At 42.2% G+C, this 27,079-nt stretch overlaps 1 protein-coding gene across 6 annotated transcripts in view; it reads left to right on the plus strand.

Moving 5' to 3' along the window:
- The window catches only part of KAT7 (lysine acetyltransferase 7), a 34,999-nt gene extending 14,526 nt beyond the window's left edge, over nt 1-20,473 (plus strand). For 3 of the 6 annotated variants that reach the window (XM_081582570.1, XM_081582573.1, XM_081582575.1), the window contains 10 exons: nt 1,427-1,516; nt 2,946-3,044; nt 5,676-5,786; nt 7,428-7,619; nt 12,970-13,059; nt 13,275-13,415; nt 14,432-14,525; nt 17,177-17,323; nt 17,921-18,027; nt 18,810-20,473. In XM_081582570.1, the coding sequence (XP_081438696.1) occupies nt 1,427-1,516; nt 2,946-3,044; nt 5,676-5,786; nt 7,428-7,619; nt 12,970-13,059; nt 13,275-13,415; nt 14,432-14,525; nt 17,177-17,323; nt 17,921-18,027; nt 18,810-18,911 (1,173 nt within the window). In that variant the 3' untranslated portion in view covers nt 18,912-20,473. The remainder of the gene's footprint in view (nt 1-1,426; nt 1,517-2,945; nt 3,045-5,675; nt 5,787-7,427; nt 7,620-12,969; nt 13,060-13,274; nt 13,416-14,431; nt 14,526-17,176; nt 17,324-17,920; nt 18,028-18,809) is intronic. The other 3 variants (XM_081582572.1, XM_081582574.1, XM_081582576.1) reach the window with 1 other exon arrangement.
- The last annotated feature ends 6,606 nt before the right edge of the window (nt 20,474-27,079 follow it).

A 27,079-nucleotide genomic window follows, 5' to 3' on the forward strand; every position in this document is an offset into this window, starting at 1 on the left:
ATATTCAGAATCTCAAATGGAAACATTAGAATAATTCCTCACATTTATTAAAAGCCTCAGAGTTTTTAAAATACTTGGCATGAGCAGAATTACTCTGAGTTTTCCCATAAATGATTGCAATCAGCGATATTACCATTTTTATTCAGTCAAAAGACCGTATTCAGTGAGTTTACGTTTTCATGGGGAGAGGCATAATCAACATAGAAAATTAGTATGAATTTCATTTAGTGGTAAATGTTGTGAGAAAAAGACTAAATGGAGAGTGACTGTTTTGGAGGTGACAGGGTGTGGCACTGCTTTTGCTTGGGCTGTGAAGAAAGACATTTTATCTGAGTCGTGGGTGATGGCAAAGAGGGAGTTGTGTCTAGATACTGAGTAGAAGGATGGGTAAGCACAAAGGCTGTTAGGTGGGGTAAAAATGGTTGGGTTTGAAGGATGGAAAGTAGGCCAGTGTGGCTGAAATGTGATAGGAAGTGAAGAAGTAGGATCCAGATCATGAAGGGCCTGTAGGCCTTGGCAAAAGGAGTATGCTTTTGTTCTGACAGCCATGGGAAGCATTTGGAGGGCTTTAGCAAAATACCAAAACACTTTTGAAAAATCACAGCTTGCTGGTATGTGGAGAATGAACTGGAGGGGGAAAGAGTTGACACAGGGTAGACTTGTGGGAAGGCTACTCTGAGGTTCAGGCAGTAGATGGTGGCTTGGACTGCTGTCAGTGGAGATGGTCAGAATTGGTTGGACTCAGGATGTGTTTTGGAGAGGGGCAGCCTGATAGACTTGCTGATGAATTTCATGTGAGGTGGGAGAGAAGAGAAGAATCAAACATCATCAGTGTTCAAGTTTTTGACCTGATCAGTTGTTTAAAAAGTGTTACTATTTATTGCTATAGAGGAGATTTGGGGTGGAGCAGATTTGTGGGAGAGTGTTAGTTGCCCTGTTTTGACCATGTTGAGTTTTAGTGTTGATGTGAAGTAGGGAGTTGGATATGAGTCCTCACTGCCCGGTAGATGAATCTGAGACTTTTGGCAATCAAAGGTGATTTATCTAAGGTCATAAATGCAGTTAAGTTTCCCTATAGACTTGATCTCAAGTATCTAACCTTTTCTTTGTACTTCTTTACTCTGTTCTTGCACTTCCTCGCACTTACCATTGCACAGTGGAAAGAGGCTCAGAGTCATCAGACTTAGTTAAAATCCTAGTTTTACCACCATCCAGCTGTAATTATGTCACTTTCTGATTCTTGGATAATGGCTGAGAAAACAGAATATGAAGCTTGCCTTATCTGTTATACAGATTGTGCTAATGTGAAGACCCTTTGAAAGTAAAAGTACAGTGTAAATTCAAGGGATTACTGCTGTATTCTTACGCTTTAAGTAAACATAGTCTTAGAAGCAGGTGGATTGATTGACATTGTTGATGGTTGCAGGTGAGAGCACAGAGCCGGGATAAGCAGATAGAAGAAAGGATGCTGTCCCACAGGCAAGATGACAACAACAGGCATGCAACCAGGCACCAGGTACGGGCCTTGTTAAAGCTCTGGCCATTCACAGTTTGAGAGCCAAGTCTTGGATTCTCTCTGCCCCATGACGATTGTAGCTATGTCCACGCCTCTTGTTTCCTGTGCTGTGTCTTTATAATTGGTCTTCAGGCATAAACTTAGAAATGGTGCTTTTTCCAAATAGTAAATTTTCTAGAAACAAAACTTCTACCTCATAAATGAAGGAATCATGCTACTTGTAATAATAATAGGTAATCTTGATTATTTGAAAGATTACACTCTCTGCTCTATTTCCTCATTTGCATCCACTTTCTAACCCATTGTAATTTACTTTCAGGCCCCTCTACTCTGCTGGTATGTTTCCAATGGCACCAGTGACTTTTTCTTCGCATTGACGCTTGTTGATTGTGTCATTTTTCTTCTACTTTTCTTTCCTATTGGATTCCAAGATGCTGCTTTGCTCTAATCTTTCTGCCTCTCTGAACATTCATGCACGTTGATTACACTTAATTCCTTGTCTCCTCCCTTGCCCACGAATGCCTATGGTGTTTTCTCTTGCTGTTTTTCTGCCTAGAACTCTATACTTATACCTAGAAGAGATTGTGTTTTTCCTTCAAGGCCTTGTGCAACTCTTAGCTGTTGTCAGAATTCTTCCTAAATCTTGTACCATTAATGAATTTCTTCCTCGTGTATTCCTATTTGTAATGTTCTCAGAATGTTAGTTTAGCCTTTGGCACATTGTATATACTCATAGCTCATCATATGTATGTCTGTTTTTGTGGTTAGATTATAAGTGGATAGCAGAGGAGGCACGGTGATGAGGGAGAAGTTTGACTTTGGAGACAAAGGTCTGGATTTGAATACTGGGATTCTGTTACTCTAGCTGTGTGGGCTTGGGCAGGTCAGCTAATATTTCCTTGAATAATACCTACCTGGCAGTGTAGTCAGCTAAATTATGCAGGTAAAGTACCTCTCCTCAGTGCTTGGCAGGTAATAAGCACTCAGTAAGTGGTGGCTACACTTTTCTTCATTGTTTATCTTGGGTTCTATTCTTATTCAGTTTTTAAATTTTTATTCATTTTCCGTATCAGTGCTTAGAAAGCAGTAAGCATTCAATAAATGCCTAATGAATTGAAATGATCTTTATTTTATTCCTGTTGTTTCCATCCTTAATCTATATTCCATTTGGATTAACATTAAAGTAAGTACATTTCCTGAACTCATCTTAACTGACAGGGTAATGGTCTAGGTGATGAGGGAACCCCATTTGGAGTTTAAAAATTACTGCAGCATTCACAGGGTGGCTGTAATATACTTTGCATTCCACCCCCACCCTTTTTCCCTCCACCCTTTCTTCAGTGTATGTTGCTTTCATTTAGAGATAAGTCTCTAAATTACATAATGAGTTTTCTAGCTAGCTTCTCGATTTTCTCCTTTTTCTGTTCAGGCACCATCAGAGAGGCAGTTGCGATACAAGGAAAAGGTTGCTGAACTCAGGAAGAAAAGAAATTCTGGGCTGAGCAAAGAACAGAAAGAGAAATATATGGTGAGCATAAGTTAAATGTTTAATTAGCATGAACTCTTACTATCACATTTGATTCCTTTTGGCTGCTAAGATTCTGCTTTTCACATTTGCCATTTGGTATGCTCTGTAACAAGACTCTTCTTTGGCAGTTAGAGTTCACTATATATATAATTCTCCAACAAGAGTGAAACTGGGAGTCCTCAAAAAACAAATACTGTTAGAATTTAGATTAAAAAAAATTGAATCTTCTAGTTTGTAAACCTCACTTTAGGTTTAAAGGGTTAAATTTTCTTGTTTGAACAAATACGATGTTGAAGGTAAGGATGAATATTCAAGCCAAGCAGCAGGCCATTTCGTTAAATGAAAGAATAAAATACCTACACGATAAAAGGTTTTAATTGGGTGATGTATAGTAAATCTTTTTGTAGTTTTTTTATTTTTCTAGTTTTAAAAATGGTGTACATTTATAACTTCCCTGGTGGTCCAGTGGTTAAGAATCTACCTACCAGTGCAGGGTACTCGTGTTGCAGGAAGGGGAACCCCTTCTGGGCTCTTGTCTAACACTCGGAAATGAATTGTCTGAGGAGACACATGTGCTGACAAAGCAAGAGATTTTATTGGGAAAGGGCACCCAGGTGGAGAGCAGTAGGGTAAGGGAACCCAGGAGAATAGCTCTTGTCACATGGCTTGCAGTCTCGGGTTTTATGGTGATGGGATTAGTTTCCGGGTTGTCCTTAGCCAGTCATTCTGACTCAGAGTCCTTCCTGGTGGTGCACACCTTGTTCAGCCAAGATGGATGCCAGAGAGAAGGATTCTGGGAGGTGGTTGGACAGATGGTGTCTCCTTTTGACTTTTCCTGAACTCTTCTGGTTAATGGAGGCTTACTAGTTCCCTGTTCCTTACTAGGACCTCCTGTCGTAAAACAACTCATGCAAATGGTTACTATGGTGCCTGGCCAGGGTGGGCGGTTTCAATCAGTGTCCTTCCCCTAACACATGGGTTCAATCCCTGGTCCGGGAAGATCCCACATGCCTTGGAGCAGCTAAGCTGTTGCGCCGCAGCTACTGAGCGTGACTGCTAGAGCCCGTGCTCTGCAACAGGAGAAGCCAGTGCAATAAGCCCCCGCACCTCAAGGAAGGGTAGCCCCCACTCACTGCAACCAGAGGAAGCCCATGCACAGCAGCCCAGCAGCCAAGACCCAGCTCTAGAATTGGGCTTTTGGGTGAAAATTGTATGCTTCCCCTCTGTCTTGTTCAGTATTTTTATCTACAAATTGGGTGGAGATGTAGTAATATGATAATACCATTTAAGTGCTTATGTGCTAGGCAGGTGCTTTAGTTATGTTGCTCCCATAATCTTTGTTACAAAGATGGGTGGTATTTCAGCTGTTTTATATGTGGAAAACTGAGATTTAGAGAGGTTATTTTCCCAGAATGATAAGGCTAGAGAGTGTCTGAATAAAAGCTCCTAAAATTTACCTTACCTCTGGCTTTCTAGTTTGGGCTGAACCTTCCTGGTAAAAGTGCTAGATAGGATTTTTTAAAGGTTTTTAAAAAAGTTTACGAAACTAGAAAAAATACTTAGAACCCAAGTCTTAGATGATAGAGCCCAAAATTAAAAAGATATCCATCAAAGGGGCCCAGATTAGCCAGAAGAAATTTTAATAGGGGTAAAAGTACTGGTGAGTGGTTTCTTCATATGCTAATATATGAGTAGTCTACAGCGTTCTTCTGGAATGAGCCTTCTGATCCTCTTAGCCATTATCTTCTACTGTCTTCCGATCCTCTTTACCTTCTGCTAGGAGGTGGAGTCTAAGAAGGAGTGGGAAGGGCTAGAATTGAAGGTTAAAAGGGAAGTTGCCCCTATGGAATTTCTTTCTTGTGTATGGATTCTTGTGTAGTGACTGCCATGGTAAGAGTTGATATTATTTATTTAAAACTGGATTATTTTTATGATTCTAATTTTCTATGACTGTTCCCTCTCTTGTACTTGCTTAATATTTAGTAAAGCATTTCTCAAGGAGGCTAAGCTTTTTTCCTGTAGACTTGGACTGGGGTTCTAAAGTGGGAGTATTCCAGTACCTTTGGTGGATTGTGTTATGGGAGGTGCAGCAATTCAAGGGAAAGAGTTTACAAAAGCCTGCTTAGTCCAGTTGCTCCTTCCTACCTGTAGATTTTATTTTCAGCCTAAGATCTTAGAATTGAAGGCTTAGAGATTCTAGTTTTTATTTAGTTTTGTTTTTAAATGAGGATCCAGCTAGATTTCAGGATTCTAGGAGTTGGTAGTGCATTTGGGTTTTGTTATATTTTATTTCTTTGTTTTGCCATGCACATTTTCAGAGGAAGAAATGGAAGCATAGAGTTCTGAAGAATGAAACTCCCTTTTGGGGTGGTTATAAGAGCATTTCCTTTCCAGGTTTACTAGAGTGGGTAGTGGGTATCTTCTGGAATTAACCCGTCTGATAAATAGTTTGTTTTGTACTCGATCCCTAGTGTCTAGTATAATGCCTGGCAAATATTAATAGTAGGCACTAAATAAAATAAATAAATAAATAGGTTATGGTTATTCTTGGCCCTCTGGTTGGCATCCGCTGAAATGCAATAGGTTAAGTTCTTAGAAGCAGAAAGTATCATGCTCTGGTTATTTTCCTAGGAACACAGGCAGACCTATGGGAACACTCGGGAACCTCTCCTGGAAAACCTGACTAGTGAGTATGACTTGGATCTTTTCCGAAGAGCACAAGCCCGTGCTTCAGAGGATCTGGTGAGTATTAAAACTTCCAAGATGAAGACCACTTGTGAGGGTCACTTGGAACTGCCAAGGAAAATTAGCAGCCAGTTTGCTAAGGATTAAATGCACCTTGCTGGTTGACTCTTTTTCCCTTCCCCCAGCCATCCTTATTTGAGACTTCCTTCCCATTCATATTTAAAATTCATTACCCCTCCTCCCTTCCTTTGTCCCTGAAAGTTTTCCCTCTCCACCTCAACTCCTGGAAGGACCTGTTTAGTCCCACTTTGTGTCAGTTGGATAATTTGCAATTCTGAGAACCTCTAGACTGGGAGGTACCCCTCTGTTGTCCTCTTAACCTAAATAGGAACTCCCCTTTGTGGGATTGCTTCAGCTTTTCATTACAGGTATAAAAGAATGGGAGAGGAATAATGATCAAGGTTGTTGTCAGATAGTTTAGAATTCTGATTTAATGAATTAAATATGTTCAAAGAAACTTAAAGTTTGTAAAGTGAATTTCACCTTCCTTTTTAAAAAAATTACAATCAAATACTTTATTTAAGAATTCTCTATTATGTAGTGGTCCATGGGCTGATTGGAAAAAAATTTCCAGACATGAGGCAGAATGAGAGGAGAACAGAGTTTCTTAGAGTGGGAGATGCTATTAGAACAGCAGGCTGGCTCAAGGGAGAGCTGGCCCCTTTCTTGAGCTAGTTGCCAGTTTTTATAGCCTCAAGGCAGAGAAAATTCCAATTGGAAGGGTGACATGAAGTGATTGGTTAGAATGTTTCAGGATGGGTATTTTACCTAATGCAGGGTAAAGGACCTGGCTGATTTAGATCAAGAGGCTCATGGCAACAGATGCTACTGACCTTGGTTAATTATAGAAATTTTTGTCCTGTGACCTTGGTATAAGGCTCCATAGAGGAGACTTGTTGAAATTTTGTGAGAGGCAGGGTTTGATCGCTGCCCTTGGTTAGGCTGGGCTACCGCTGCTGGTTTTCTCTATCCTACCCTGATGCTGAACATTTCCAAGGCCAGCTTTTTAGAGCTCTGCCTGATTATTCTTCAGAATTATATTTGTGGCTAACTCACAGCCACTGAGTGGGGACAGGTATTCCAAAATATCTTTTACTTTCTAGCTTTAAATTCCAGAATTAAAGCATCATCCCTGTTTCAAAAGTGTTTTTTGAAAGACGCAAGTTGAGAGGATGGCCAGCATGGGTGCATGTCATGCAGATCCATACAGCTTTCTTTATAAAAACTTTTGCATACATATGAAGCACATTCTCGAGAAGCCTTTGTTTAGGTTTAGAACGTTTGTTAAGGTGTAGGGAGTTTGTGATAGATGGTCTTTTAAAATTCGATTTGTTTCAGGCTGATAAAAAATTTTTACAAAGGGCTTGTTCTAATGTTTAAAAGATGAGGCCCAAGTGGGTAGGTAGCAGAGAAAAGCCACTCTCAAGACCTGTGCTCTGGGCGGTGTAGACAGTGCGTTTTCTCTGGTGCTCCAGGTGACCCTTGCCCCCATAGTCCTCTTCAGTGCAGGTTTCTCATGAGATAGAAGCCAGAGAGTATTTTTTTCATAGCCAGTTGTGGTGGCATGCACACAGCTTACAACAATAGAAGTGAGTAATTCTGATCCTCCTTTGACTTGATTTCTTCTCTGCAATACAGGAGAAGTTAAGGCTGCAAGGCCAAATCACAGAGGGGAGCAACATGATTAAAACAATTGCTTTTGGTCGCTATGAGCTTGATACTTGGTACCATTCTCCCTATCCTGAAGAATATGCACGACTGGGACGTCTTTACATGTGTGAATTCTGTTTAAAATACATGAAGAGCCAAACAATACTCCGCCGACACATGGTAAGTTGTCTGAAGGTCCACGACCGTGGTGGTGATAAGCTCTAGGATGTCTAGATTGTTGTTTTTCAGTTGCTCAGTCGTGTCCAACGCTTTGCCACCCCATGGATGGCAGCACTCCAGGTTTGCCTCAAAGCTTCCCTTCCTTTTGCTCAAGCTCAAGTCCATTGAGTCGGTGGTGCCATCTAACCATCTCATCCTCTGTCGTCCCTTTCTCCTCCTGCCTTCAATCTTTCCCAGCATCAGAGTCGTTTCCAGTGAGTTGGCTCTTCACATCAGGTGGCCAAAGTATTGGAGCCTCAGCTTCAGCATCTGTCCTTCCAATGAATATTCAGGACTGATTTCCTTTATGATTGATTGGTTTGATTTCCTTGCTGTCCAAGGAACTCTCGAGAGTCTTCTCCAGCACCACAGTTCAAGAGCATCAGTTCTTTGGTGCTTAGCCTTTTTTATTGTCCAGCTCTCACATCTGTACATAACTACTGGAAAAACCATAGCTTTGACTAGATGGAACCAATCTGTTGTTCCCTGTCTGGTCTAACTGTTGTTTCTTGATCTACATACAGATTTCTCAGGAGGCAGGTAAGGTGGTCTGGTATTCTCATCTTTTGAGAATTTTCCAGTTTGTTGTGATCTACACAGTCAAAGGTTTTAGTGTAGTCAATGAAGCAGAAGTAGATGTTTTTCTAGAATTCTCTTGCTTTTTCTATGATCCGATGGATGTTGGCAGTTTAATCTCTGCTTCCTCAGCCTTTTCTAAATCCAGTTTGTATAAATCTGGAAGTTCTTAGTTCACATACCACTGAAACCTAACTTGAAGGATTTTGAGCATTACTTTACTAGTATGTGAAATGAGTGCAATTGTGTGATAGTTTGAACATTCTTTGACATTGCCTTTCTTTGGGATTGGAATGAAAACTGACATTTTCCAGTCCTGTGGCCACTGCTGAGTTTTCCAAATTCGCTGACATATTGAGTGCAGCACTTTAACAGCATCATCATTTAGGATTTGAAATAGCTCAGCTGGAATTCTGTCACCTCCCTTAACTTCCTGACCTCACACTCCAGAATGTCTGGCTCCAGGTGAGTGAGCACACCATTGTGGCTATCTGGGTCATTAAGATCTTTTTAGTATAGTTCTTCTGTTTATTCTTGCCACCTGTCTTCTTCTGTTAGGTCCATACCGTTTCTGTCCTTTTTTGTGCCCATCTTTGCATGAAATGTTCCCTTGGTATCTCTAATTTTCTTGATGAGATCTCTAGGCTTTCCTATTCTATTGTTTTCCTTTATTTCTTTGCATTGATCACTTAGGAAGGCTTTTGTATCTCTCCTTGCTATTCTCTGGAACTCTGCATTCAGATGGGTAGATCTTTCCTTTTCTCCTTTGGCTTTTCGCTTCTCTTCTTTTCTCAGCTATTTGTAAGCACTCCTCAGACAACCATTTTGCCTTTTTGCATTTCTTTTTCTTGGAGATGGTTTTGATCACCGTCTCCTGTACAGTGTCACAAACCTCTGTCCATAGTTCTTCAGGCACTCTGTCTATCAGATCTAATCCCTTAAATCTGTTTGTTACTTCCCCTATATGATTGTAAGGGCTTTGATTTATGTCATACCTGAGTGACCTAGTGGTTTTCCCTGCTTTCTTCAATTTAAGTCTCAGTTTTGCAATAAGGAGTTCATGATCTGAGCCACAGTCAGCTCCCGGTCTTGTTTTTGCTGACTGTATAGAGCTTCTCCATCTTTGGCTGCAAAGACTATAATCAGTGTGATTTCGGTATTGACCATCTGGTGACGTCCATGTGTAGAGTCATCTCTTATATTGTTGGAAGAGAGTGTTTGCTATGACCAGTGCATTCTCTTGGCAAAACTCTGTAAGCCTTTACCCTGCTTCATTTTGTACTCCCAAGGCCAAACTTGCCTGTTACTCCGGGTGTCTCTTGACTTCTTACTTTTGCATTCAGTTCCTGATAATGAAAAAAGCTCTTGTAAGTCTTCATAAAACTGTTCAACTTCAGCTTCTTTGACATTAGTGGTTGGGGCATAGACTTGGATTACTGTGATACTGAATGGTTTGCCTTGGAAACGAACAGAGATCGATCATTCTGTCGTTTTTGAGATTGCATCCAGGTACTGCATTTTGGACTCTGTTGTTGACTATGAGGGCTCCTCCATTTCTTGTAAGGGATTCTTGCCCACAGTAGTAGATACAATGATCATCTGAATTAAATTCGCCGATTCCGGTCCTTTTTGGTTTACTGATTGCCTGAGATGTTGACGCTCACTCTTGCCATCTCCTGTTTGACTACTTCCAGTTTACCTTGATTCATGGACCTAACATTCCAGGTTCCTATACAGTACTGTTCTTTATAGCATCGGACTTCACTTTCACCACCAGACACATCCACAACTGGGTGTTGTTTCCACTTTGGCTCAGCCTCTTCATTCCTTCTGGAGCTATTTCTTTGCTCTTCTCCAGTAGCACATTAGACACCTATCGGCCTGGGGATTCTAGATTTTAACATCTATCTAAATACCTCTCAGTGGTCCACAGAAATGGAATGAAGGCACAGGAAATTGAAAGCCGCATTTCAGAGTTGGAGTATACAGCCTTTGGCAAGGCTGGTGCTGGGTGGCTGTTAAACACATGCTATCATTTTCATGTCCCTGTCTTTTTCTTGCTGCCTCCTCTTGTCTGTTCCCTGGGGTATGAATTACCTCTGCCCACAGTTTTTCTGTCTCAAAGTGGATAAAAACGGATGAACTTCACTAGACAGAACTGGGACAACGTGATTCACCTTTGTATCCCTAGCACCTAGCCTTGGCAATAAATGCCCCATAAATGTGTGTTGAAGGAACTCTTGCTTAAGACAAATTATGAAATTAACAGAATAGGTCCTTGGGTCAGCCTTTCCCATGAGTTGTTTAGTGTTTGCTGGTTTCTGAACAGCCTTCTTGTGAAAACAGGAATAACAATTGGATCATTTTATTTTTTTTACAAGCCATTTTTCTTCTCCTAATTGTGGAATGAAAAGTTTGGTCTTGAGTTTCTGCCATGGAGCAGAGGTGGAGATTAGTCTGTAAGACGAGGAAACTTCTGTTTTTTCTTATTTCCATAGTCACAAGTGATTGTGGCTTTGTCTATAGCCCAGCATTCCTATAGTTTCTATCATAGTGTTCTTTGCAGTTTGGTGCTAAAACTGCTTTTTTGTGTTCCCAGCTCGGGAGTACACTGTGGCCCAGAACCACCATTGCCAGTTAAGCCCTTTAGACTGCAGCACAGTGGGCTCTCACTAGGCTGGGTGGGGAGGAATGCTGGGAGCAGGGGGCAAGTGGGTGATAAGGGAGGCCTGGGCTCCATGATTGTAGACCATGGAGATAAGCTAATTCAGAGTTTGCTAGTGAGAGACTGGGATTTTTATTGATGTGAACTGCTCACTGTTTCTTTTTTCTTTCCGTTTCTGTTTATTTAGTGGTACTATAACTAACGAAGTAGCCAAAAGGCAAGAAATGGTAGGGAGAGAAAACAAAGGGCCTATATAGTCTGAGGATCAAGTAAACAGTCTGAATATTTGATGATATCTACTGTATTATATGTTATAAAAATCGAATTTCACGAAAGAAAACACCTATTTTAATGCATACCTCTGAAGATTCTTGTTGCTTTAGGCATAATCTCAGAAATGGGCTTTCTTTGCCTATTTGGCCAACAGTTTGGCTTCTGTTTCTGAACAGATAATTGTTGTTAGTTGCTCACTATTGAGAAGAGCCAACATGAGTAAAGGGGTGGAGACAGAAACAAACCACAGGTGGAACTCTCATTACTGAATGAATATGTGGACTTATATGTGACAAATTGGGGCATGCTTCTTTTTTTTAATTATTATTTTATTTTTGGCTCTGCTGGGTCTTCATTGTGGTGTGTGGGCTTCTCATTATGGTGGCTTCTCGTTGCGGAGCAGGGCTGTAGGCACATAGGCTTTAGTTGTTGCTGTGCCTGGGCTCTATCTAGAGTGCTGACTCAGTAGTTTTGGCACGTGGGCTTAGTTGCCACGCGGCATGTGGGTCTCCTGCATTGGCAGGTGGATTGTTAACTCCTGGACCACCAGGGATGCCTTTATGACTCTTGATTGACCAAAAGAGTCAGAATACAATTTCATAAAAAATATTCATATATATGCTTTTTTTGTTGTTTAATCACTCAGTCGTGTCCGACTCTGCATGGACTGAAGCACACCAGGCTTCCCCGTCTGTCACACTTTTCCTGGAGTTTGCTCAAACTCATGTCCATTGAATTGGTGATGCCATTCAACCATCTCATCCTCTGTTGTCCCCTTCTGCCTTCAATCTTAACCAGCATCATGGTCTTTTCCAGTGAGTCAGCTCTTTGCATCAGGTGGCCAAACTATTGGAGCTTCAGCACCAGTCCTTCCAACGAATATTCAGGATTGATTTCCTTTAGCATTGATTGGTTTGATCTCCTTGCTGTCCAAGGGACTCTCAAGAGTCTTCTCCAGTACCACAGTTCGAAACCATCAGTTCTTTGGCATTCAGCCTTCTTTATGGCCCAACTCTCACAACTGTACATGACTATTGGAAAAGCCATATGCTTTTTAATAATATTTTTAAAAGCATTTACATAAAACCTGACAAAAAGTCACCTATTTACAGTAGTCGCTTCCCTGCATTAAATCTGTGAGCACTTGAAGGTGAGGAAAGGGGTACCTTGTGCCCTCTTGTGGCCAAGTTGTTGTGTCCCCACCCCACCCTAGCCCTGTCTTCCTGTTGCTCAACCAGGCTTCCTTGCCTATTTTTCTAAAGCCACAGAAGGACATGTCCTATTTCATTATAGTATAACAAAGGGGACATTTGGAGAGGGGGCATGGTTTTTATCACTGGGTCTGTTTTCTGATCTGAAAAGAAGACCATAATGGTTTAGGTGGTAATGAGAAGTTACTGGTAAAGGTGAAAGTACCTTTACTTAGCAACTCTTAAGCTGCTGGAAATAAGCTGCTTAAGAATTTCCTGTTGGCACAAGACATTTTATAATAAGCCTGGGGTATTTTTTATTTATCTTACTTTCACATAGTAGAAGATTTAATCTCCTGGGTTGGAGCAGTGCCAGAATATAATCCAGAAAACTTGTTCCAAACTGCTATAAAAATCCATAAATATATTGCAGTGAATTTAGAAGCCTTTATTTGTTTCACTAAAAGAAAAAAATCCATTTTGCTGTCAGTTTGTCAAACTGTCCATCTCAGCTAACCCAGTTCGATCTGTGGTTCCTTTTCCCTTTTGAGCAGCAAGTCTTCCTGGGAAGCTCTGTTTCCCTGATGTGAATTCCACTCTCTTTCAGGCTAAGTGTGTGTGGAAACACCCACCTGGTGATGAGATCTATCGCAAAGGGTCGATCTCTGTATTTGAAGTGGATGGCAAGAAAAACAAGGTAAAAATGGTGACATCAGAAAAGGGGTGGAAATGCTGTACTTTCACTAGTCCAGAAGTTTATCTCCAGCTTGTGAAGAAGATAGAACTTTTCTATCGGCCAAAATACAGCTTCTGCTTCATTAACAACAATGGTGTGATCTTTAATTATAGGCCTTTATCTGATAAGTATAAGAATCACTTGCCAACACATAAATGCTTTTTCTTTACTTCCAGATCTACTGCCAAAACCTGTGCCTGTTGGCCAAGCTTTTTCTGGACCACAAAACATTATATTATGATGTGGAACCCTTCCTGTTCTATGTTATGACAGAAGCAGACAGCACTGGTTGTCACCTGATTGGATATTTTTCCAAGGTCAGCGGGATCTGGAGATTAAGAAGCTGATGACCAGAGCAGGGTGGTTGATGTTGGCATATGAAGCCTCAAATCACTGACGGAAAGAGGCAGTTCCCTGGGCATTGATGATTGCCCTTCTCTTAAAGGGTGGCAGGGGGTGGGGTGGGCATCCACGTATCAAAGATTATTTAATGAAAATGTGCAGTCTTTATGAAAAGCTTTTGGTTTATTCATTTCTGGACTTGTGGGTTGCAGCTGCCCATTAGTTGCTGGCCAGCACCCAACCTACTAACCCACAAGCCCACTTCTTGCCATCCAAGCCAGCCAACTCTCCTGGCTTTGCTCTCCTCTGTGTTATTAGCTTAAAACCAGGAAATATGTTCCTTTTGCCTGGTTTTCTAGCTGGGCTCCTTCAGTGATAACACCACTACACCTTTAAAGATTCAAGGCCAGATTTTGCTTATAACTTTTCAATATAGCAACTTTATTGAAATATAATTTTCACATACCATACAATTCACTCATTTAAAGTGTACGATGCAGTGGGTTTTAGCATAGTCACAGAGTTGTGCAGCCACCACACAGTCACCACTATCAATTTTTGTTACTCCCAGTTTGAAACACCGTACCCATAAGTAGTCACTCCTCATTTTCACTCATTCCGTTCCCAGGCCCACTGTCTCTATTTAAGCTTGTGTATTCTGGACATTTCACATAAATGAAATCATACAATATGTGATTTAAAGAGTGCTACTCTAGACTGGATTCATTGTTCTAAACCTTCTTGCCTTGCTCTTTGCCTCTAAAACAGAATCCTAGAGTCAGTGCCCTTAAGGTGAGACTGGAAGTCTCAGCTAGGGAAACCCTGGGATCAGCATAAAGGGTGTGGATGTACCAGCTATGTGGCCTGACAGCCACTCCCCAGGACTAGTTAGCATATATTTTGCAAGCAGCCTTGCTTGTATCTGGGACTGCTGAGACACCTTTGGTCCCATATTCTTCCAATCTTCTCATCTGTTTGCTCTTGATTTTAGGAAAAGAATTCATTCCTCAACTACAATGTATCCTGTATCCTTACCATGCCTCAGTACATGAGACAGGGCTATGGCAAGATGCTCATTGATTTCAGTAAGTAAAACAGCTAAGTCATAAGTTGCACAAGCAGGGACTGTTTGAAATATTGTTGTGTTTTTGTCCTGTAGTCTTATCTTCACAATTCCTGGCGTATAGTAGAATTAAACTCATATTAAGTGAATGAGTAAGTGGAAAAAATATGAACATTGTCAGTTGGCCTGATACACATTGAACACTCTGATGAATACAGGACTGTGAGTTGGTACCTAATAGTCTGAGATATAGAGGATAGTAAAGTAAGCTCTTTGGTATTATCCTAATGTGAGACTTACGAACAGCACATACATGCATAAAGCTTCAAATTTGTTTATGAGTGTTAAGTTCAGTTTTGTAAGTTGTTCTCTAAGGGCGTTCGTATACCTGATAGAGGCTTTGGGTCTCATTAATCATGAATGCTGTATTTGGGAATTTGCCTACTCAGTAAAATTTATTTGTAACCCTAAAATCAAAGAACATGCACATGGCAGCAAAAAAAAAGTCACCACATGTTTCCAGATGAGGTCAAACAGATAACTTATTTTGGCTTTGTTTATTTAAGCTGGGGTCCTTTAGAGCCATGTTGTTCATATTTTTATGCTTTTTGTTGCTATTTTTATCTTTATTATTATTTTTTTTGCCCATGCCATGCAACTTGTGGGCTCTAAATTCCCCTGACAAGTGATCAAACCCAGGCCCTCAGCAGTGAAAGGGCGGAGTCCCAGCCCCTGGAATTCCCTGTTGATTTTCAGTGGCCCCTCAGCACAGCACTGAAGTACTGTCTAGTAAGGCTGCGATGTGCCTTCCAGAGAAAATGTGTTTTATAGACAGGTTTTATTCAGGCACTTGTGATTGTGCTGTTGGCTTTTAGTTCAGTGTTAAATCAACAGTATCTATTAAATAGGTGTCTTTAAATGAAAACACATAAAACAAAGTTGGTTATATATTGATTGGTTGATGAAAATGTGACGAGGGGCCCACAGGAACCTAACCCTGTATTTACCTCAAGGGCAATGGTTCAATATAGCTTATTCAGTGTTTGCTGTGACTTTATAGAATATAATTACTGTAAATAATGAGATTCAGCTGTATTTTATTTCATGTTCACTGTAACATGATGTATTTTAGTCAAATTAGAATTCTTAGAATCAGCTTTTTGATCCTTTTTTTAAGCCACCTGATTAGAGATAAATCAGGAAGTGGCATAATCCACTAATGGAGTTGAGGGGATTGTGTATCTTTGAATAGATAACAACTATTTTATAAACTTTGTGGAAATTTTCAAACATACACTAAAGTAGCGTAATAGTCAAATAAACCCCCCTGTAATGATTACCATTTTATGGCCAGTCTTGTTTTACCTATAGTCCCAACCTCAAGTTATTTTGGTATCTCTAAAAGTATAAGGTCTGTTATACTTAAAAAAGCCCTACAAAACAAAAAATTCCTTAATGTAATAAAATACACTATTCAAACTTGCATTATTTTGTGATTCGATCCTTTAAAAAAAAAAAGTTGTTTTTACTCAAATCCAGATAGAACCGTGTAGCTTATTAATTAGTTTTTAGTTTAGAGGTTCCTGCTCCATCTCTTTTTTTTTTTTTCTTTGCTATTTATTTGTTGAAGAAAACGAGTTGGTTATCCAGTAGTTTTAGTTTCCTGAAGTATGAGTTTACTGACTGCATCCCCCTGGTGTTAAAAGTTAGATGTTTAGCTGTTAAAACTGGAGACTTTGTGAAATTCAGATCATGTCTATTCCTATCTGCTGTCCCCCACCAATATTTCATAGGCAGTACTGAGATAATTCATTCTTTTTTTCTTTTAAGAATTTTTAGGGTTACTTTCCAAAAAGATTTTTTTTTTTTAATTATTTTATTTTTGGCTGCATTGGGTCTTTGTTGCTTTGCCTGGGCTTTCTCTAGCTTCAGCGAGTGGGGGCTACTTTTTGGTGCAGTGTTCAGACTTCACATTCTGGCGGCTTCTCTTATTACAAAGCACAGGCTCTAGGCACTCAGGCTCAGTAGTTTTGGCTCTTGGGCTCTAGGGTGCAGGCTCATCATTTGTGGTGCACAGGCTTAGTTGCTCCGAAGCATGTAGAATCTTCCTGGACCTGGGATTGAACCCTTATGCCCTGCATTGACAGGAGGATTCTTGTCCACTGTACCACCAGGCAAGTCCTGAGATAATCTATAAAGTGCAAAAAATCTGAAAAACCTTGAAAGCTATATAGTGAAATGGCTTTCAAATCTGTTTCCATCTACTCGGTTCTTTTTTTTGGCTTGTGGGATCTTAGACCCTTGACCAGGCATCAAACCTGCCCCAGGCAGTGAAAGCGCTGAGTCTTAATCACTGAACTGCTAGGGAATTCCTCATCTACTCTGTTCTTAATGCATACCTACAGATAATTTAATATTAATAAGTTTCTAGTGCAGGCTTCCACTAGAAGGCTTTTATATTAAATGTCTATTATAAGTAAATGTGAAAACACATTTGTCCCCTTTTGTTTGTACAAAGGCTGTCAACTATACTACGGCTAATACATAGCATTGCATTAAATGACTGAACCCTGATGGATATTGCCAAGCAGACTTTACTCCTTAAATCTTTATCCATTTTGGTACGCTGTTCTTATTAGGATGAGATACAGTGGCTGTATTGTTCTCTGGCAGGTTATTTGCTTTCCAAAGTGGAAGAAAAAGTTGGCTCCCCAGAACGTCCACTCTCAGATCTGGGGCTTATAAGCTATCGCAGTTACTGGAAAGAAGTGCTTCTTCGTTACCTGCATAATTTCCAAGGCAAAGAGATTTCTATCAAAGGTTGGTTTTTTGCTCTTAGAGAATGTTACCTAAGATGTTTGCTCCTCTGAATATTCTGACTTTTCTGTTTGGCCCTGTTCATGTTTTGTAATCTGCAAAGATAATGCCGCATTCTGTGTTTCATCTGAATCTGAGAGTGGAAGGCTCACTAATGTGGACCACTCGCTAAGGTTCCTAAGGATTCCAGAGCATTTGGCCCTAGGGACTGGTTATATGATTTGGTTTCTCAAATTTTAGGTTGCTAACACTTTAATTCACAAAATTCTCAACAAAAGCAAGAAAGAAGAGAAACTTCAAGTCATTTGGTACACACAGGAACTTCTAACATCCCAGAATATTTATGCGAGAGTGAAATAATTTAGTTTGTTCTTTGACTTCAGTTTCTGTATGAGCCAAAGTGGTTTCCTGCTGTACTGTCCCTCTTTTGTAGTTATTTTAAGTGGTCAAATGAATACTTTATAAACTTCTGGACAGCTTGGGTCAAGTAGCAAAGATTCCAAACATTTGGAGTCTGTGAAGATTTCCTTCAAAGGAAAGGGGTCCTTGGAAGGGGGGTGGGGAGGTCTGCATTTTGAGCAAGTAGCTCTTCTGTTTCAGAAATTAGCCAGGAGACAGCTGTGAATCCTGTGGACATTGTCAGCACTCTGCAAGCCCTTCAGATGCTCAAATATTGGAAAGGAAAACACCTAGTTTTGAAAAGACAGGTAAAATTTCTGTTAGCCTCTTACTCATTGCTTTATGTCGCTTGAGGCCTAGCAAAGTGGAGCCTTCACACCTTAAAGGTAACTTTCCCTTTTTAAAAAGGGAAAAGCTGACTCCGTGCAGCTTTTCCTTGGTCTCATTGTTAGGCTTGTCTCCAGCTGTACCCTTATCAGAAGCTTCTGGTAAGCTTCTGTCTCATAATTGGATGACAGAAGCATCAACAGCTCCAGCTAAGCAGCTTTATGTTGCACTGTTGTACTTCTGTCCCTTGATGATTTTCTTACATCAGAGAAGAGTGCCCATCTGTAGAGGAGAATCTCCATAACCTCCAGGGCCTGTAGAAGTGGTTTTGAATTCCTTTAACAAATGCCATCTCAGCTCATGTCAATTTGAAAAATTTTTTAAGTTGACTTACAACATTTACTCTGGAGAGGCCATGGCAACCACTATAGTGTTCTTGCCTAGAGAATTCCATGAACAGGGAAGCCTGGCAGGGTTGCACAGAGTCAGGCACGACTGAAGCGACTTAGCACGTATGCACAACATTTAATAAGGGAAGATGGGTAATGATTTTCAGGTCTTGCTGAGGGCATAATAGGAAGAAATGGATTAGGTAGGAAAACATTAAGTAAATCAAAAGAACATTTTTTATACCTGTCTCACATCTTAGTATATTATGAAACCTTTGGTGATTTCTTTTTTGCTAACAATCATTTTGGAATCCACATATAAAGATGTTTTAGTTGAATGCATATAATAATTTTTTCCCATTGTTTTCTCTCAGGATCTCATTGATGAGTGGATAGCCAAAGAGGCCAAAAGATCCAACTCCAATAAAACCATGGATCCAAGCTGTTTAAAATGGACCCCTCCCAAGGGCACTTAAAGTGACCGGTTACTCCGAGCCAGCGAACCCCAGCAGTAGGAATCCGTACCCTAGGGATCTGTCTGTCATTTCTGTTGCTCTTGTGATTGGCAAGTACAGTATCCTTTGGGAAGGCCATCCCCCTCAGGACTGTCCTGGCTCCGACCTTTGTGTACACTGCAGACGCTGGTTCTGAGGAACTGTTGTTTCGGCCTCAGTGAGGTTGCCTGGATGGGATCTCTATTAGACTTGAGTGCAGATCCCTTGTAGCACTGACCCAAGGTGTTCTGTTTTGGTACTGTACCTGTCCAGTCACTGGTTCTCTCCTCTGGCCCCATGAGGTTGTGTCGTGTCTTCTAAACTTTGTAATAGTGCTTCTTGCCACCTGGTCACGAGAACACCAACTACGGTTACTGCCACCAGGACCTTTCCAGTTATTCCTTACATGTGTTTTTGGAGGGGCAGGGAAGAGGTGACACTTCTGAGTGTGTGTTGGGAGGGGTTCCTTCCCTTTTCATCTCACTTTAAGTTATTTCCTCCATTTTTACTAAAAGACCTGTTTTTGATCAGTATGAGGCTGACCAGAGCCAAATACTTCTGAAGACTCTCACAGGGATTAGTCTTGGTTACAGCACATGATCTAAATGAGATGGAGAAAAGAATTGAGAGGTGGTGATTCTCTATTTGGATTTGAGTTCACCTTTGGGCAGTGGGCAACATCTTGGTGAAAGGGAATGAAATACTACTTTTTGCCTCACCAGAAAGTGCCCAGTAGTAAATGTTTTCTTCTCATTGCTCCCTGCCTCTTTTTACTTTTGCAGGTGCCAAAATAATTTCCAGTTCTCCCTTTCATGCTGCATGATAACCAGTTAATTATATTGCAGAAACCTTTCACCAGTACCAGTCTGATATTGCACACCTAAGTTGCACATAAATTGCATTACTTTTGTCTGAACATCCTTGGAGAAGTGATTGAAAATGACTTCCGTATATCAGCCCATGACTCAGCAAGGCAGAATGGCCACCCCTGCCAAGGTTTGCTTTTCTTTTCAACAGTGCCTCACCCTCCCTCTAAGGACTAAAGTGCTTATGCCCTTCCAAGAACGCCATTTCCTTTTTGGGATTTACCACCATCCCCCCATTCTCTGGTCTCCTCTATTTTTGGTGTCGTTTAAGTGAAGGAAGAGATGCTCCCTCTAATTTCTCTCTAGCCCATTATAACCTGCTATCTTGGGGCAGCTTTTGATGTATGACATGTCACCCTTCCCAACTTGGTCTCCTGCAACACCACTGTCTTCATGTGGAGCCTTCACCACAATCCCAACTCTGGTCATTTGTGCCTTTCTCTTGTCATCTTTGTACACTACTTATATTCACTGTGGGTTGGGGGGAGCTAACTTTAAGCATGTTCAGTGGCAGCTCCCTGCCAGTTTCAGTGTCACTGTTAAAATTTGCCCAAAAGCAATTTCACTGGGGGTTTTCTTAAGGGGTAAAGGCCTTTTACAGAAGCTAACCCTTCCCCAAATGTGGTAGAATGTGCTGTTCTATATCTACTCTTCAATAAAGCATGTTCTCTGCTGAAATTTGTTTCATCCAGAAACTCTCATTTGAGTATGAAATGGTGCTGCTGGCCTACTGCTAATAAGAAATGCACTTGGGGTTTATTTTCCTAGCAGTAAACTGTTCAGGGACATGGTTTGTGGGTGGGGAAAGTTGTTTCTTCCTCTGATGCGGGCTATCTGGAGGGAGTGCTTACTCTGAGCTTGTCTAGTTGATGGAGTAAATTCTCTGTGCCACACTCTGGTTCCAGCTAACAGGTATGCGTAGCTGTGAGTAGTTTGTGTTATCCATTCGAAGACCCAGCAGGAGGTAAGGCTAGGTGGGATAGCTGTGGGAGGTGGGAACAGATGTGTCCTCTTTTATCTCCAGGCTTACTTGCCAGTAGTGAGCAATGCCATCTCTAATCATTGTCTCTCTCAGGTTGAGGTGATTTCTGAAAGTAGCTGCCCTTTCCTGTAGCATTAACCTAGTGTGAGACACGGGAGACCAGGCGCTTAAATGGATGGCGGAGAGGAGGGGGGTGGAAATTGTATTTGTTGGAGTAGTTTTGCCCCGTGTGGCCAGCATGGTGGGAACCTCTCCTGGCAGAAAAACTAAGTGTCTTTCTTGGTAAGGTTAGAGTCCTGCATGTCACCTACTAGGGTGGGAAATGGGATGAAAGAAACTCAGGCTTATAAAAAGACCATTCTTACACACATCTTAGAGAAATGTGTGCCCTGATTTCCCTGTTCTAGGTATTTGCATCAAAGGGAAATTCTGTTGTCTCTCCCATTTTGGAAAAATTGAGGAAGGTAATATGGACCATGATAATTGATAGACGGTGCAGATCACAAGTCTTCGGTGATTGCCATCCCTGTTTTCTCACCTAGAAATCAAAGGAAGATTTCTCTGCTTTAAATCCTTACAGGTGTGGGAACTGACCATTCACTTCCTTGGCTGTTTTGAGCCAGACTGTTCCCTCTGGCTCCTTTTGTACCTGCACAAAAGAAGTTTAGCTTCTTAGGCTCCTTCGTTAGAAGAGCAAAAGTCTGGAGTCATTCCTGCATCTAGCTGAGACTCCATAAGTGGAAGCACCAACCATTTCTAGAGGAAGAAAGCCCCAGCATGTGCTGGTTGCTTGCTTCCTGCTCAGCACTGTGCTGGGTACTTTAACACTGCATTGTTTGACCCTCCCCTCTGCCATTTGCTTTCTTGGCTTTTTTGATTCCCTAATGATTTACCTTCTCCCTTCTAGTTAGTCTTCTTTGCTTCAGCCACAGTCCCCCATGCTTCTAGTGGCTTCCATTGCCAGAAAAATGACAAGACTGGTGAAAACTTTAAGAGGAAAGAATTGAGTTTAGTTATTCCTTAGGCAGCATTTGTAGGTCAGAGACCTAAACCAAGATACAGAGATGTGCCTTATTCTGGTTCTGCTTCTGATTTAGGAATAAACTCTTTAGTAAGCACTGTCCCTTTACTTTTGTGGTTTCCTTCAGTCCTTACCACATCATCACTGTAAGGTAAATATTGTAGCCCTCTTCCACAGGAGAAAATTTGAGGCTCAGAAGTCTTACTGCTGGGTTATAGAAACAGAAGGAGAGCTTTGCTTCTCTTGAGTCCAGATCCCATGCTTCTGACAAAACTACTGTGAGTCATCTGATGCCTCGGTGCCTGCTTTCCCATTTCTCACAAGGGGGAACAATGAGTCACATTAAGTAGTTTTTAAGAATATGGTGTGCCCTTTATATGGCAAGATGATTCTCTTGACATGACCTGAGCTTTGGTTTATCCTTGTGGTTCTGGGCAGGTTGCCTGACTGGGGTTAGGAATGGCCTCTAATGGAGTTCATGTGAAGCCAGTATAGAAAAATACCACAGCTTGCTTCCATCATAGATTCCTTCTGGAATATGAAATGAGTGAAAAGTAGTTTTTTGGAAGTATATTAGTAACTAGGCATAAACTTGTCTGCCTTTTCCTCCTTTGAAGAGCAGTTGATATGGCAAACATTGAAGGAGCATCGTTTTTATGATCCCAGGTACTGGGATCAAGCAGTGTTGCTATCCGTGGTGATCCTTACCCATTTTACTTTAACTTCTGACCTTTTGGGAATCTAATAAAAGTATTGGGTCTTTTAAAAGAAAAATATACAGAAGTGCAAAGTGCACACATTTGTCTACAGTTCAGGAGATTGAGGGTTTGAGAAAGCTCCAATGAAAAGGCAGATGGGAGCCCCACCTGCCTGCCTTCACTCAGCCCTCAGCTTGTGCAGGCCCAGGTGACAGGTCCCATTAAGTGAGGTCCAGTGACGACCAAAGAGAAGGCCTTACTGAAGGTTAACATCCTGCCTGCCCATGGTTTCACAGATGCACTTGTATACACAGTGCTGTATAGGGTTTTGCATATTCAGAGAAAAAGGTGAAACTTTGCTAAATATAATATATGTTAGGAGTTCTAAAAACTACTTTTTGCTATTCATTGGGATCATGGAGTTATAGAATTGGACCACTGGTTTTAATCCAGCACTTTCTGCTACAAATTTGTATGACTGCACCTCCCAGACTGTCTCCTGCTGATGAGGGCAGTTTAATTGCCCACTTCCTTTGTGGTATCTTCAACAAAATGCCAATGAATGTCACTAAGAAGGGGAAGGACTGCCCAGTGGTGAAAAATGTCCCTTGTGCTGAAATATCAGTTTGTGTCTTCTGTCTTATGTGATGGCTGTAGATGCTACTACCGCTCTGGGGTTTGGGGTTTGTGGAGAAGAGAACCTGTGTTGTTGCACAGCTTTGGCTCTGCTGCTTCCCCCGGATCTCATGTGTGAGAACATCTTTACCCGGGACAGATCATGTCCATTCATGAAACCAGTGTTTCTTAACTCAGTACGTGTTTTGGAAACCACTCACATTTTATTCAATCATATGCAAAGTTTTTAGAAACCTATACCCTTATCTCAAAAAAAAGCTGTGGTAAATCACCTCCAGAAACAGTCACCAACAATCCCATCTCTGTATATGAGTGCTGCTCCTTCCAAGAAGAGCTAATTTTCCTTCAGGGTGTGGGCTGGACTTTTCACTAATCAAAGGTGCCAGAAGTAATATTCTAGCTGTTTCTACTTTTGCTGTTGGAAACCTGACATATTTTCAGACCAGAAGCTTAAGTGTCAAAATTGCAGACCCTGTACTCAGGCTGGATGCAGCCTCAGAATGACCCCTGCTGACCTCCTGAGGCTAAAGAATCATCCAGCTGAGGGTTGCCAACCTAGAGAATCATGAGAAGTACTGTTTTATTTTTTTGGCCACGCTGAGTGGCATGTGGGATCTTAGTTCCCTAACTAGGGATCAAACTCAGGGCCCCTACAATAGATGTGCACAGTCTTAATGGTTGGACTGCCAAGGAAGTCCCTGGAAGTATTTTAAACCATTGACTATTTGGGGATGGTTAGATACACATACAGATACATAGCAGTGGGTAAGTGAAAGGACTTGAGAGTAAAGGACCTTTCCTTCTGACCTTTTGAGAATCTAATTGGGTTTTTTAAAAGAGAAGTGTACATGAATGCAGATACGCACACATTTGTATATGTTTCAGGAAACAGACTTTGAAGTCATTTCTGAACTTGGGTTAATAAATAAACTGGTTTGAGAAAGCTCCAGTGAAAAGGCAGGAACCTCACCTGCCTGCCTTCGCAGTTGGGCCTTGTAGATTTATTTTGGTAACTGATTGCCTGTGATTGGAAACCAGATGTGCCCAGAGGAGGACCTCCACCTTGTGTAACTCCAGGGGAGCACTATGCATGCAGTGGCACCCACAGACCCAGTTTAACCCTGGTTGGTAATCTCAGCTTCCAGTCAAATTGCCTCTCAGGTCCTTGCCTAGCCTTAGAATTCTTGGTCAGCACCTTACAGAAGTGGATCAGGAAAGGTGAATATCCTGCTATTAGGAAATAGCTCTCCAGTTCCCCTGGAGTTCATGTGGCTTCCCATTCTTGGATTAAGTTCCCGTTTATCTTGGCTTTCAAGTTTCCCTAAGTGGACTCCACCCGGGTAGTTTTTATCATCCCCCTACACAGCCTCCACATGCAGCTGGATTAGTCTCTTTCTGTTTTCATTTGGGAAGCCTCCATGTCAGCATTCCCCCAAGTGTGTCCCACTAAACAATTACAGGTAAAATAGGTACTGTAGTCAAACTTGGGAAACACAGTTGAAGTTACATATTGATATGTTTCTTGAGTTCAGGGCGTCTCAGAACTTCTCAGGATTTTCCAAGGAGGAGACAGAATGTAATGTTTCCTAAAATGGTCTGGAAGGATTCTCTGGAGGCCAGTATGCTGTGGGGCAGACATTTAGATGTTTCTTTGGTACTTAACTGGAATGGCCCAACTAAAAAGGAATTCCTTGTGAAGACTTCCTTATTTTTCTGCCTGAGACATGTCTGTAATTGTGGCAGATACCAAGTCATTGTAGGGGTCAAATGTGCTTGGAGTGAAGGACCCTTCCCTCAAATCCTGGCTCTGGGATTTCCGGTGCAGATGAAGGATAATACTTGTGGAGGTAACTTGTCTTTCAGAGTGCCTCATATATTCAGTCATTCATTTGTACACAAAAGATGTAGAACTTGGTCTCCTGGAGAGGATCAGCATTAAATACCTAACTGTGATCAGTACCCTGAAGGGCAAAGGACAGGTGTTGGGTAAGCATAACTGGAGAGAACTAACTGAGCTTGGTTATCCAGGAAGCCCTGACTGAGAAGGGAGGTTGCTTTATCCTGGGACCTGACAGATGATTGGGTTAGCCAAGTGGGTGGGGAGGGGGGCGTGGGCAGCGTTCTGAGAGGGAGAGCCTGAGCACAGATCACAAAAGCTGGCGAGCCTCTGGTGTGCCTAAGGGTCAGAGAATGTCTGGTAGTGACTGAGGGGGGAGGACCAGGGACCACAGGGCCTTGAAGGCCCCAACAAGAATGTCAGGTTGACCTAGGGAACTGAACTGTGGCCAGTAGCGGATGGATGGGTCCACCATGTTAAAAGGTCCTGCTCTGGATGGAGAGCAGTAAGGTGGGAAGCACGGATGCCTGTTCAGGAGGCTGCTGCCCCCCTAGGCAAGGAAAGCTAGAACCTCTTGTGAATAAGCATAGTGAGAGCGGCAAGAAGATGAATTGAGATATATTTGGAAGAACCACCAACTAGGGGGGAGGTGTTTAGACGGGGCAGTGAGGGATGGGGAGTCACTCCCAGGTTTCTAGCCCACAGCAGGGTGTGCGGCAGTGCCATCTGTAGACCTGAGCCAACAAGAGCGTTCAGTCATGGGGCTGCAGGTCAAGAGCTGAGCATTTGAGGACCATGCATTCTATGTGAGTCCTTCGTGAAAACCCTCTCCAAGGACCTCTGAGCTCTATTGTTGGCACTGGGGTAAAGACAAATAAGCGGTCTGTGTACTTGACAAACCCTGTTGTTGAGATAAACTGTTAATTTTATATCAGATATGAGTGCTGTAGTGGAAGAATGTGCAAAGTGCTGCAGGAACTCGGTGGAGGGAGTGAATGAGTAGTTGCCGGGTTGGGACCTCTGAGTAAGAATTCACCAGCATGGGAGGAGAATGGCATGGGCAGACACCAGCTTGAGGGGACGTGGTGGGAGTGAAAAGGGTTGTTGGAGAGCAAGGGCTGCCTCGAATGAGTACATCTCCTCTGCCCTCTGTGGTCGGTAGTTGTTCAAGGACAAATTCCAGTCTCCCTCCCTGCTCCCAGTTCTGCCTGAGGGCCCAGCAAAGTGCCAGCCCAAAGAGGAAACTTACTGAATGGTCAGTGGCTTCAGCCAAAGTTTGAATGTCTCCAACTTCAAACATGGGAATAAAATCTTCAGTCCTCTCTTCTGCTTCTTCACGTTGAGTTGTCACAGTGAGCCACCTCCCAGGACCACAGCTGGGCCAGGACAGTGGTCCTTCATCACCTCCCTGAGGTGCGGCCTTTTTCCTTACTCTAGAACTCTTCAAATGACTAGCTGCCTCTGACTCCAAAGCAGAGTGGTCAGTTGAGGGGCCACCTCATACATGAGAATTGATGAAGGACCTGGCCCCAGTTCTCTAAGTCCAAAGACATGGATTTGGATCCTTGAGGTTATGATGGTGGGTAGGCAAGGGCTACCTGTGTCCCAAGCCTGTTTTCCCACCTCAGGTGGGGTCCAGGGCTATTTAGTATTTCCGTTTACAACTCTGGAAGAGACCTCCTGGTTGCTGACATGCCAGGCCCCTGGACAGGGTGATGAGCCCAGGCCATCCCTGTCCGCTGCCCTGCACCAGAGAAGAAATCATTCGCTCTTTATTGGTTTATTGAACCCTTGCTGTGTTATGGGCACAGGATTTAGAGAAACGGGAGTAGGAAGGTCTTGGTGGGACTCATCCTGCTATGCAGTGAGGTCCGAGTGTGTGTGTGGGGTCATTAGCTAGCTTACAGTGGTGACAACAGTGCATTTATGCGTGACCACTGCTTGAGACCGAGAGTCCTGGGAGGAGCCCAGTGAGTTCAGTGTGGTGGGAGGGACACATGATGAGCACAGAAGACACGGAGAAGAGGGCTGGCCTTGTCAGCTGGTTGGCTGCCACGTCCAGGTAAGGAGAAAGGGGCTTCGTCCTCTGGGAGGCGTGGGGTGGGGGCTC

This window comes from Giraffa tippelskirchi, chromosome 3 (assembly GCF_054371585.1).
Source record: "Giraffa tippelskirchi isolate mGirTip1 chromosome 3, T2T-mGirTip1v1.2.pri, whole genome shotgun sequence".
Classification (NCBI taxonomy): Eukaryota; Metazoa; Chordata; class Mammalia; order Artiodactyla; family Giraffidae; genus Giraffa; species Giraffa tippelskirchi.